At 35.7% G+C, this 13,139-nt stretch overlaps 1 protein-coding gene across 1 annotated transcript; it reads left to right on the top strand.

Annotated features, from left to right (window-relative positions):
• Positions 1–3,213: 3,213 nt before the first annotated feature.
• On the top strand, positions 3,214–3,627 carry LOC103501284 (uncharacterized). Its single transcript, XM_008464821.1, has one exon. It carries the CDS (start codon positions 3,214–3,216, stop codon positions 3,625–3,627), a length of 414 nt encoding a protein of 137 aa, XP_008463043.1.
• The last annotated feature ends 9,512 nt before the right edge of the window (positions 3,628–13,139 follow it).

A 13,139-nucleotide genomic window follows, 5' to 3' on the forward strand; every position in this document is an offset into this window, starting at 1 on the left:
TTTAATTTTGGTATTTTTCTATTTTAAACTTTTCATTATTCCAAAATTGACCTCTTGGTATCTCCATCGTTCTTCTCTTCCTCTTCTGTTTCTTTCTTTTAGCTTTCTCCTCTTCTCTTCTCTTCCACCGTTCTTCTTTATGGTTTCTCCTCTTCGTCTACTTCTCTTTTTATCTTCTTCTTCTCCTCTTCTCCGTTGTTCTTCTTCATTGTTCTTCTCTTCTCTCTTGTATTTCTTTCTTTTAGGTTTCTCCTTTCATCTACTTCTCTTTTTATTGCCTTCTCCTTGTCTTCTTCTCCTATTCTCCTCATTATTTCTCTTACGGGCAAAACAATTTGTTTCTTCAATTATGTATGAATTTCTTCTCCTTTTTTTTTAAACACTAATCATTCTTTCTTATATTTATGTATATATTTCTCTAATTGGTTTTGAAATTGGTAAGGAAGTTTGATCATCATATTTTCTTTCTTCTTTTGTGAATCACTAATATTTATTATTTATTGAAATTTAAGCTACGATTTGTTATTCCTCATCTCTTTTATTTGTTCTTTTATTTGTTTCTCATCTATTTTATAGAAAGGGTCGGGGCTCGTGCAGAGTTTTGTTTTATTTATTTACGTTTGATTTTTTTTTAATTTGTATCAGTTCTATATATCAATGATATGGTGTACTTATAATATATGTAGTAGTTGACTAATACACTTACTATGTGTTTTTTATTTTTTCAAAATTGTTGCAGTTCATTGTAGTTATGATTAAGCTTGTAGTAATTGTGTTTTCATAGTGGTTAATGGGATGAGCGACAGTGCTCTGTGGATTACAAAACAAATTGTGTTTTGGTTGATGGAGAGATATCATTGTTTGATTCTTTTGTGAACTTGATGTGTACTGAAATTCAGGTTGAGTCATGTATTGAACTTTCAGTTTGGTTGCCTATAGGTAGTAATAGTGTTCAACATGCTCTTAAGATTGTTCAAGATAAAGATGTGACTTGGTTCTTGACATTGGTTAAGGATCAATCTACCTAATATCCTTTAGTTGCTCATATTTTTTTAAAATATATTTAACTTCTTCCGACGCCATACATAACGACGTCAGGAGAAGTTCATAATTTTTTTAAATATATTTAACTTCGTCTGACAACATGCATAACGACGTCGAGAGTTCCCCTTTGAAACCCATTTTTCAGATTTGTTTGATAGATCTGAATGGAAGCCGAAAAATGAGAGAGAGAGAGAGAGAGAGAGAGAGAGATTTCAAACTTTCGAAAGAGATTTTCATCGCCATATCCACTATCTGGTCTTCGTTGTCAATCTCCATCATCCAGCCTTCATATTCGCCCCTTGCCCTCGCCGACGAAAAGCCAATCTCTTCTTTGTTTTATTCTTTATTTTTGTTTAGGTATTAGAAATTTAATTAAACTTGTGATTATTTTGTGGATTTTGTATCAATAATGTTTAAACTATGTTCATTTTGTTGTTGATTGTATAAATTTTGTTTTTATTGTTGATTTTTTGTTATTGTTCTTTATGTTCTCAGTTCTCCCTTACGGTGCCACCACTGCCCCTATCTCTTCTTGTTATTTATTTATTTAAGTTAAATTTTACTCTAAAATCTTAAATCTTACATCTAATTTTTCCTTAGCTTTGCTAATTTTTCCATTCGTTTGTTTAGATCTCATTCTCGGTTATGAAAAAAAAGTACCTTCTATTTAATAATGAAAGGTATTTTTTTTTAAAAAAAATAGAGGATCTCCCGACGCACAAATATAGGACCGAGAGATCCTCTCTCGATTAATTTTTCCCGACTTTGATCCCGACGCGGATTTATGCATCGGAAAAGGAGTTTCCGACGCTTTTTCATATATCTCCCAACGCCTTTGTGCGTCGGGTGACCTCCATTTTCTTGTAATACATATCAGTTTTGTATATCAATGTTGTGATATACTTATATTATATGTATTAATTGGTTGATATACTTACTACATGATCATTTTCATTTTTTCAAATTTTATGCAATTTATTTTAGTATTATTAAGTATACGAAGAATAATACAACCTAGTGTATCAAACATATAATATGTATTAAAGTGTATTAGTGAAGTATATTAAGTGTATCAAGTGTATTTCAATCAGTCGAGTGTATCAATAAACATAGAAAGTGTATCAACATTACATCAAGGCTATCAAACATATAAACTGTATCAAGTGTACTAAATTTGTCGAGTGTATCAGTGAAGTATAAAATGTTTATCAGTAGTGTATTAAGTAGATCAAACTTACTAAGTGTATTAAACCCATCAAGTGTATGAACAAAACACAACAAGTATATCGATAATACAACAAACGTGTTATGTTTAGTGCACCAGCTATTTAATTGATTAAGCATCAACTATTTAATTGATTAAGTGTTTTTGCAAAGTTTAACAAATGTATCAACAACATATCAAATGTATCAAACCATCGATGTGTATCAAGTTGTACTTAATTCATCGAGTGTATCAGCGAAGTATCACAAGTGTATCAAAAACACATCAAGTGTATCAACAATGTATCTAGTGATGCGTGAAAATATTTAAAATTCTAGAGGATAGATTGTACTTTTGCATGTTTCAAATGTGAGTTGAGATTGAATTTTATCATTTTTACAAATCGATCTAAAAGTAACGTGCTATAAACCTAATTTATCAAATTAATTTGATAAATTAATTTTTCTATGCTCGCAAAACCCCTCCAAGTTGAGCGTAATCAAAATTGATTTTGTATGCAGTCGAGAAAATGAAAAACATGTTCCGTCATTGTATAAATATGAAAAAAGTTGCTCAATCAAATTTTGGCAGGTTACAAACATTTTTAGATCTTTTTTTTTATTACGTATATATATGTGACATCAAGTGTAGCCTATACAACAAATTATGTTCATCATGTTGAAGATTAAAGAGAAAATTATGAACAACCAGAATGACGTATTTTTACTAATTAAACAGTATTTAAGCAACCCCTAATTAATCCATTAATTAAGTTTCATAAACCTTGCGGTGGTAAAAGCTTACTCTGTTCTTCCACTCTTCACAGGAATTTGACAGATGTGTTTCCCCCACCACATGGCATTTCTTTCCCATTTTTCTTCCTTTATAAATTCTAAATCATCTAAATTCCCTTCAACCCCATCACAAAAGAATTCCTTCTTTTTCACTCCCCCTTCAAATCCGATATGTTTCCGGCCAAACTTCTTGCTCTGGTCGTCGTTTTTAACCTCAACTCCGCCGTCTCTGCGACGGACGACGCTGCCATGGCCACGCCCATTTCCTGCGACAACTGCACCATTTGTCAATCCACCTGCCGCCCACCGCAGTCTGAACCACTGCCACTCTTGCCCCCGCCGCCGCCGCCGCCTGCTCCATATGCAGAGCCGGAGCCACTGCCCATTCCAGTTGCTCCTGCGAACTGCCCTCCCACCATTGTCCAGTGCTGTCAGTTTCTTCCGCCGCCGCCGCCGCCACCGCAAGCGACGGCGGGGAATGGTAATATATATACACCGATTTATAACGAGTCTTCTTCTTCGTTTTTGAGAGTTGGGTTGGGCTCTGCTCTGGCCCCTGTTTTTGGGTTGGTGGCCATTTTCTGAAGCTTTTGGAAAGTTGTTCTTGTTTGTTAATAAGATGGTTTGATTTTGTTGGATGGTGGCTATGAAGTTGTGTAATGGAAAATGTTTTAAGCTGAAATTCTGTGGGAGATTTGAAGAAGATGATGATGACAGGACAGCTTTTGTTTTCAGATATGTATCAGAAAAATGGATAGCACCGTTTTATTTGTCTTTTGCTTATTTATTATTATGCTAATTTCATACCTTCCTCAACGAGGACAATGTAGGTATGTGACCACCAAAAGAAAAAAAGGAGTATTGACATGCCTAGTTTCCAAAATAATAATATTCTCACCAAAACAAAAACTACTTCTTGGTGAGAAAATTGATCACTTCCAAAGACAAATTAGACCAAGCTCACTCCCACTAAGTTAGAAACAGAGTTTTCGAAATCGTTTCCGCTACTACCATACAAATACTTATCACTTCCGCTAACCTTTTGCATCTGACAAAGTTTCATTCCCAATCCGCTCCCAGCTTCACAACTTTCCAAAAATATATACCACACTAACTAGCTACAGTAGTCTTGAAGGATCCCCAATACACATTATATCCTTAGTGTGTGGATTAAGTTTACGTTGAAGTATGAAAATAAAATCTTTTAAAGAAAAATCGTATCCGTAGAATTTTAGAAAAATCTTTTGGGCCTCCAAGAATTTTATGTCTGTAGGTAGGATGATCATCGATAAATCTTTTGGGCCTCCCAGAATTTTATTTCTGTAGGTAGATGATCAGCTAGAAACTTCGAGTGGGTCTTCCGAAAGTAAAAGAGTGATCTCTTCCTATTTTATGTCTATAGGTAGGATGATCATCGGTGAATGAAGCAAACAAAGCCATGTGAAGAGAAACTTTTCTCTTCAAAGTGGGGGTTTTGAAAGTAAAAGAATGATCTCTCTGAAAGTATCAATTTTTTTTGTAAATTTTTAATCATAATTTTTCTCAAAAGAAAGAAACTTTCTTTTGAATGAATGTCAATTTCATCAATAAGTGGTATTAGAATTAAGCTAGCTTAATTTACGATATTGGAGCTTTTGAAGATCGAGTACAATTTGGGAATGTAAGGCTTTTATCCAGGACAAAGATCTTGGTTTGCATGCATGGCTGAGACTGATGGAACTTTGTAACAGACATCCACTTGAGAATGGTTGAAGCAATTAGTATCTTGGAGATACCAAGGAAGAAATGTTGAAGCAATTAGTATCGTGGAGATACCGAAGAGACCGGGGGCAAGTTTGCCTTACTTTTCTCAAATAAAATGATGCAAGATTGTAGTTTTTGGAGAGTGAACTCCTCTCAATTAGATTCTACTTCAGCTATTTTCGAATCAAGAATGTAAAGAATTATTATTCATGGTTAGAAGCATGAGTATGGAAGCTTTATAGTTGCTATACAAGGATGGGCTGGCCAACCTTCTTTTATTGGCGTAGGTAGAAAACATGTTGTTAGTCAAGAAGCATTGATTAAGCAAATGTTGTAGATCACAATAAAAAACAATAATGAAGAAGCACTTCTTAGTGGCTAAAGAAAATGTCATTTAAAATATATAAAGAAAGTAGTATCAAAAGGAGATGAAGAGACTCCAAAATCCTTTCAAATAAGGAGAGCTAGAAAAAATGATCCTCAATATAGCTATTAGAAAGAAGGGTAAATGTTACAATGAAAGATAGGTCACTATGTCAAAAAATGTCATAGAAAGAAAAAGGTAATAGAAAACAACACAATCACCTCCCAGGCCGATGAGAGCACTAGTGAAGAAGAATTAGATTCAGAGGCATATATGCCTTGCAACAATGGATCCTAACCCTCAGATGACATTTGGTAGGATTGAGAATGAAGTGTTGGCTTTCCATGGAGAAAGAGGTAAATTATAGAAATGATTGGATTATTGATTCAGGGCTCTAACCATAAAAGGCAGAAGATAAGAAGCAGCAAAATACATCATAGCACAAATGAATCGAGTTGTAATTTCAAACAACTTGAAGTTGCCAATAGCTCAAAAATTATGATAATGCCTCACTCTATATCCGATCAGGTGGAACTAAATAATTTATCCATGTGTCTCAAATGAAGGAAAATTCGGTGTCAGTATCTCAATTGATATTTATAAGAAATTTCGTCATGTTTGGTCCTAACGGTATCAAGGTGTAGGAAACTCCATCTAGGTCATGATAGAAGGAGAACATCTATTTCGATAAGCAAAGACACCCAATGATGGAATGCATTAAATTTTATTATATTCGGTGAAGAACCACCATGGCAATCACCTGAATTAGAAAAAGCACCCAAGGATAAAATGTCTTTGTAAGAAATAACAAAGTAAGAAATAAGCCAAATACAAACAAGCTCCAACATAAAAGAGAAGAAGATCTTTCAAAAGAGAAAAAGAAACAAGAAAAAGAGCCAACTAAGGACAACAAGTCGTGGTGCACATGATCAAGAATTACAAATATAAAGATCAACCAGACAAAGAATACTAAATTTCAGGTGTCCAATGCAATGTTAGCAATATTTGAAGAACGAACAACAAACGAAGAAGCGTAATAGGATATCCAGTGGAGAAAGGTCATGGAAAAAGAAGTAAATGCACTAAAAGAAGAATAGATGTTGGGACAAAGTATTAGAATGCTAAGTGCATCCAAGCATGTAAAGTTACAACAATAACTCAAAATGATAGAAATAACTAGAATATAGTTAGTGTTGAGGGGGAGTGTTAAAATATACACAACATTAACTAGTCTAAAATAGTCTTGAAGCATCCACATTATGTTATTAGTTTCTAGATTAGGTTTATCTAGAATTATATTTGAAAGTACAAAAATAAATATCTAAAAGAAAAAATCTAGAAATATCCTAGATTTTATTCAGGTTAAGGAATTCTAAGGAACTTCTTTATAGATAAAATGAAACAAAAAAAAAATACCTAAAATAGTTAGAAATATTTAAAAAAAATGTTTTGTTTGAGCTCCCAAGATTCCATCTCTATAAATAGAACTTGTGAATTGTGATCCTCATTTGTGAACCAAGCAAGCAAAACAAGTAAATAGAGGAAGAAAGAAAGTAAAAGAGTTAGAGAGTAACTTTGAGTGAAAAGTGAGTGAGTGTGGTTTGAGAGTAAAAGAGTGTTCTCTCTTTGAAGAGAGTAAAAGAGTGTTCTCTCCAAAAAGTGTCCATCTTTGTAAATTTTCTTAGTAAAAATCTTTTTCTTTCAAGTGAGTGCCTCTTTCTTTTGTACCAATTTCTTCAACAAACTTTGGTGGAGACCAACGAAAACACAACAAAGGTTTGAGAAGAAAGGTTGAACATAAGATATAAATATCCGTACAAAATCTTGAACATACATATCAAAAGAGTCTTCCATAGAGGGAAAATCAGACTCTCACCTTGTCTAAAGTGGATTTTGTTGCACAGGTTTCATACTCCATAGAATGATTGAAACACAGTTCACCCTGTCACCCAATCTCAAATGATCCGAATAATCTAGAGGAGTCTAGAGCTTCCTAATAACACCAGACAAACTAACTAACATAAGTAGGGAGATAATGGCGCACTGAAATCTCTTACAAAACTTGTACTCCCGCGTTACATATGTTGAACAATTTAATTAATTTTCAAAATTTTATTTCATTTTTATTTTGTTTTCTTTCATTATTTAATTTGATTCTAATTTAAATGTGAGGAGTCTAATAGTTCCTCGAGGAGATTTAAGCGTGTGGAAGAGGTTAGAGTTTTAAGCGTTTCTTGCTTCTACTTTTATTATCTTCTTTCTACTATGTGAGATTGGTTTTTACAGAGAAAAAACGATTTCTATATACTTTTGCGAAATTAAGAATTATGTTCCATTTGTTGGGTCATGGCTTCTGTTGAGAGGGACAGACGCACGTTGAACGAGAGAACTGCGACACGTGTTCAAACTTGGTATTGAACAGAAGGGATGAAAAAGTAAATTTACCCAAGCCTGCTCACAGCAATGCACGTGACAAAGTTATACTATCACCTCCAACATAGTTTGAATTCTCATTTGATTGCTTAGGTATATATATCCACTTACCACTTCAAAAACTATCGATGTGAGACAATTTATGTAACGCCCCAAACTTTCGAGGTAAACTTTTACCGCCTTATTTAATTTTTTAGGGAATTTTAAATTTAGGATTTATTTTTGAAATTCGGGAATTTATGGTTGTAAATTTATATGATAATAATATAATAGTAACTATATTATTATTATTATTGTTATTATAATCTTTATATATATAAATTAATATTAATATTATCTTTTATTTATTTTTATTAATCTTATTATTATTATTAATTAATTAGATAAAAGTTAATACATATATATATATATAATAATATTTTGTATATTATTATTATTAATTAGAATTATTAAAAGTTAATATATATATACACATTTAATAATCTTTTATTTATTATTATTATTATTTTAAAAATGTTATTATAATTATTAATTTCCTTAACTTAATATATATATATATATATATATATATATATATATATTTCTTTTTTTTAAAAAAAACAAAAGAGAAAGGGAAACCCTACTGCCGCGCGAGCCCCCCCCATCCATCTTCTTCTTCGTTTCATCTCCCCCAGCGCCGTGGCCATCTCTTCCTCTTCGTTCTCTTCTCCTTCCGACCGTGTCCGCCACCATCACCCATCCTCTCCGTCTCCGTCCTCTGTCCCTATCTCCATCTCCGTCGGCGTTCTTAGCTTCACCGGTCGTTCGCCGCAGCCACCATCCGCACGTCGCGCCGTCTGCCGTCCACCTACAGTCGGCGTCTCTCTCTCTCTTCGTTTCTGCCACCGCCGGCAGCCTCTCCGTTCTCATCTCGTGTTTCCGACGCAGACAGAACACAGAGGGGAGCGCCGTCGTTGCCGGAAGGAGGAAGGAATACACCGAGCCGTGAAGTGAAGCCGACCCGAGAACCCGTTTCCAAGCTGACCCAACCCGAGACCCATTTCCAGTCGAGCTGCGAGCCACAAGCAAACCCAGCCGAGCCGAGTAGCGATCCGAGCCAAGCCGCGAGCCGCGAGCCGAGCCGAGTAGCGATCCGAGCTGAGCCGCGAGCCGGGAGCCGAGCCGAGGACCGAGCCGGGAGCCGAGCCACGAGCCGAGTTGAGTCGAAGTCGAGCCGAGCCGAGGACCGAGCCGCGAGCCGAGTTGAGTCGAAGCCGAGCCGAGCTGAGCCGAGGACCGAGCCGTGAGCCGAGCCGCGAGCCGAGTTGAGTCGAAGCCGAGCCGAGCTGAGCCTAGGACCGAGCCGCGAGCCGAGCCGCGAGCCGAGTTGAGTCGAAGCCGAGCCGAGCCGAGCCGAGCCGAACCGAACGCCTTCAAGCCAAGTCGAGCTCTTGTTTCACTGAGCCACCTAAGCCTCCCTTCCTTCACTCCGGGCCACGGTGAGTCTTCGGTAAGGATTGTTTTCGATGAATTCCCTAATGTTGCTACATCCGATTCGAGTTTGAATATTGGAATAAGATATGGCCCTACTTTTCTCCCTTGAAGGTAGTAAGGAGTTGACGCTTAAGTTCTCGGGTCCCGCGGCAGGCTTGTTTGGAGATAGCTTTCCTTTCCTTGGGTAAGTCAACGGGTGTCGTTTCGGACCTTTTAAAACGACTTCTACTAGAGTCATCAACTAAAACCTTTGTGTTTTCATTTAGGTTGAGCGTGGATTCGATCGAGGGGCATAACCGAGTATCAGGTAAGGGTTTTCCTACTACTGGACCTCGGATCGAGGCTGAAAACGTGGTAATCCACAAGGGATTACACGTTAGTGACTGTACTGAATAACTGTATGTGTGTTGACTGTTAAGCACTGTTATTATATTTTGTCTGATGTAGAGGTACTGTGACTGCTAATTGTAGATTGGGATTTTATGTTGATGGACTTTGAAGTTACGGTTCAGTATGTAGTAATCATTGGCCTGGATGTTGATCATGGAGTTTGGACGGGGAAGGACAGTGAGTCCGGTTTTGGTTGGTTAGTTGATTGGGTCTAGGGTTTTCCCTAATGGTGTGCGAATTTGGTGATGCGTATAGCAACTGAGGGTGTAGTTGTTTAAACCTATACTATCTGACTGACAAAGCCTATGGCGGAATTGCAATATGAATGCCGTTGGGGTGTGACTGTTGTAGACGGTTTAGTATGGACTGAGGGGTAACGGTTAGCTTCATCTATGGGGTAGTGTGCCTTACGGATATGTGTATCCTTCGGGAGCACTAGACTGATATGTGCATCTTTCGGGAGCACTAGACTGATGTGTGCATCCTTCGGGAGCACTAGACTGATGTGTGCATCCTTCGGGAGCACTAGACTGATGTGTGCATCCTTCGGGAGCACTAGACTGATGTGTGCATCCTTCGGGAGCACTAGACTGATATGTGCGTTCTACGGAACCACTAGACTGTTATGTAGGGTACCCCCGAATAGGAAGTTAACTGTTGTCCCCTAACGGGCCCAGTAGTGGGTCCCTTACTGGGTATGTTTATACTCACCCTTTTCTCTTCTTAAACTTTTCAGGTAAGGGCACAGCGAGGGGCAGACCGACGAGAGGCAGGAAGGACGCGTGAAGGCCATATGGACGCGTCTGGTTTTCTTATCGCTTCCGCTATGTATTTTGTCAGAATATTTGACTTGTGATTTTGAACTGATGACTTGAGTTTTTATTTGAGACTTTTTTTTTGATTGATTTAAAATAGGGCCCGAAACTGTCTTTTTGTAATGTTTCTAATGCTTTTAAAGAATCGTAACTGGTCCGTTTTAAATTTTATGTTGAATGGTCGAGTTTTGGTATTTGGTAGTGACCTCAGCTTAGTCCGGAAAGTTGGGTCTTTACAATTTATCTTTTAACTTTGTTAATGGGTCAAAGCCGACATGTCATTTCTAACCATTCTTATCAAGCGTGTCAACTAAAACTATTGTTGAGGAAGGTTAGGGAAAAAAAGATATTTTTATGTTATGGAAATATTCTCAGTGTGTTCTCAAATAGTGTTTACAAAATTTTATGTACTACCAAAACCTCTATAGAATTATGGGAGTCCTTGGACAAGAAGTATGGATCAAAAGAATCAAGTTTTAAGCGATATTGTAGTAGAAAAATAGCTTGATATCAAAATGGTAAACGGTAAACGGTAAGCCTGTGTGTGACCAAATTCATGAATTTGAAATTAATATTATCTTTGATTTGAAAATGAAGGGAATTGTTTCTGATAATGTTCTATTGGTAACCTATCTTATTAAAAGATTACCACTTTAGTGGTCAGATTTGTAGAGAATCTTAAAATAAAACCTGATGATTTTTTTCTTATAACATGTTAGCCATTTCATCGAGAATCGAGGAAAAACATCGTGAAAACATTTAGCTTGAAAGCGGGATCTACTTCTAATTGTCAAGTGAAAGCTCTCTTGGTGGAAAAAGCTTGAAAAATTATCAAAAATAGGTCAATTTTGGAGGGATTGATAATTTTTAGGATTGGGCTTGAAAAAAAGTTGAAATTAGGTCTAATGTATCCATTTAAATTGGAGGATGAGGGTTTAAGTTATGAACTTGGTTGCTTTCAGATATTGAAGTTATGTTTAACCATTCCTTGGTTTGATTTCTTCTAGGCTCAAATGAGATGTACATGGGGACCTCCAATGAATTTTCATCTAACACTATAAAACTTCAAGTCATGGTTATTGCAGCTTAGCTGTAATGGATGAGCTTCATTTTCCACTTTTATCTCATATATGCATCTTATCTTTATGTCGAATTTTGTAGGGTTAAGCTATGCAAGGTCATATAATTCAATCAATAAATCACTGTGTGTTATTGCTTTTACTTACAACAATTTCTTTTAACATGCTTCCTTCATATTTTCTTCATACCTCATCCCATACATCACCGTGACTCACTAAAATTCAAAAATGTGATATCCTCAAACCACCTTAATTAAACTTTTTAATTCCTACAAAAATTGATTTGAAGTTAAAAGTGACATATATATATCACAAAAAACAGGTGTATGAATTATTTGTGAGATTGAAAAACAGTAGCTAAAAACTAAATAAACCATGCATAATTGCACCCTAGATAAGTATATATATGACTAATTTGGCATTGGACATTTAAAGTTTGGAAGTTGCAAGATGTTTACTAGATATTTGCGAGATGCAGAAAAACAATAGCTAAAAACTCTTTAAACATGTATAAAAACATCCTAAATAACATAAGCACAAATGTATAATTAATTTGAGATTAAGCATTTGAACTTAAGAAGCTGCAAGATGCTTGCAAGACGTTTGCAAGATGAAAAAAATAATAAATAACTTGCTATAGGACAGTAAGTTGCATGAATTACCTAATTTTGAATATTGTAATTTTTTTTTGTAGATCTAAGATTAGCCTATTATAAGTATGGATAAATCATTGATGTCAAATACGTAACATATATGTAAGCTAACTATGTTTATGTTTTTTTTTAGTCTCTAAAGAAATTAGTTCATTTTAGTTTATACTATACTTTGGAAAATTTAGGGCCTTGGCGATTTTCCTACCTCAGAAGAATTTGAAAAAGACCAGAAAAACAACATTCTGGAAAAGTGGTAAAGGTAAATATATTTATGAAATTATTTACAATTTAATTTAGCACATAATCTAATATGCATTGTTATTTGGTTTTGTGTTCTAGCACTACAACAAATTGGGTTTTTAATAGCCCACCAAGATAGCCCATTTTAAATTGTGCTAATGAAAAGAAAAAATAAAAAAATTAATTAAATCAAAACCCACGTGCGCCCTAAGCTTGACTGTTACCTTTACGCGCGCGATAGTCGGCCGACCCTCACATTGTTCAATCGACTTCTTCATCTCCTCACATTATTCAATCGATTTCTCATCTCATCCATCTCATCTCTTCATCGGCCGCCCTCTCACGACTTACATTCAACCGACGATGACGACGCTTCCATCTTTGTTTGTCGTCTCACTGTTCATCGACACATTGTCTCACTTCCATTCAATAGTGGTTTTGTTATATTCCCCTTTAACGAGCAAGTGCCTCATACATTTGGTGTTTGTTCATTTCCTTATGATATTGAATGATCTCTAGTGCCTCGAGACTTGAAAGAACTCCTCAAGCATTTTAATCCGAAGACTCACCATGACCTTATTCTCGATTAGTTAGGGTTTTTTTCCATCTCTCTGACCTCTGTTCTGTAAAAACCTCTTCACATCTCTTTCTTTCGTTCTTAACCATGAGTAGGTCAAGACAGCCTCCAAATCTCAAAAAGTAAGTGTATTTTACCTTGTTCATTATATTTTTGGTTCAATTATTTCAGCTATTTTCATTTGGTTCTCATTTTCGCCTTTCTTTTTTGCAGATATATGGACAAAAAGCTTTAGAGTAAGTTCTATTTCTCACAAGCTTTTTTTACAGTAATGTTCAAATTAGGGTTTTTCATTTTCAACATCTCTGTTTCTATAATTTTTTGTCTTTC

The sequence above is a fragment of the Cucumis melo genome, chromosome 1 (genome assembly GCF_025177605.1).
Source record: "Cucumis melo cultivar AY chromosome 1, USDA_Cmelo_AY_1.0, whole genome shotgun sequence".
Classification (NCBI taxonomy): Eukaryota; Viridiplantae; Streptophyta; class Magnoliopsida; order Cucurbitales; family Cucurbitaceae; genus Cucumis; species Cucumis melo.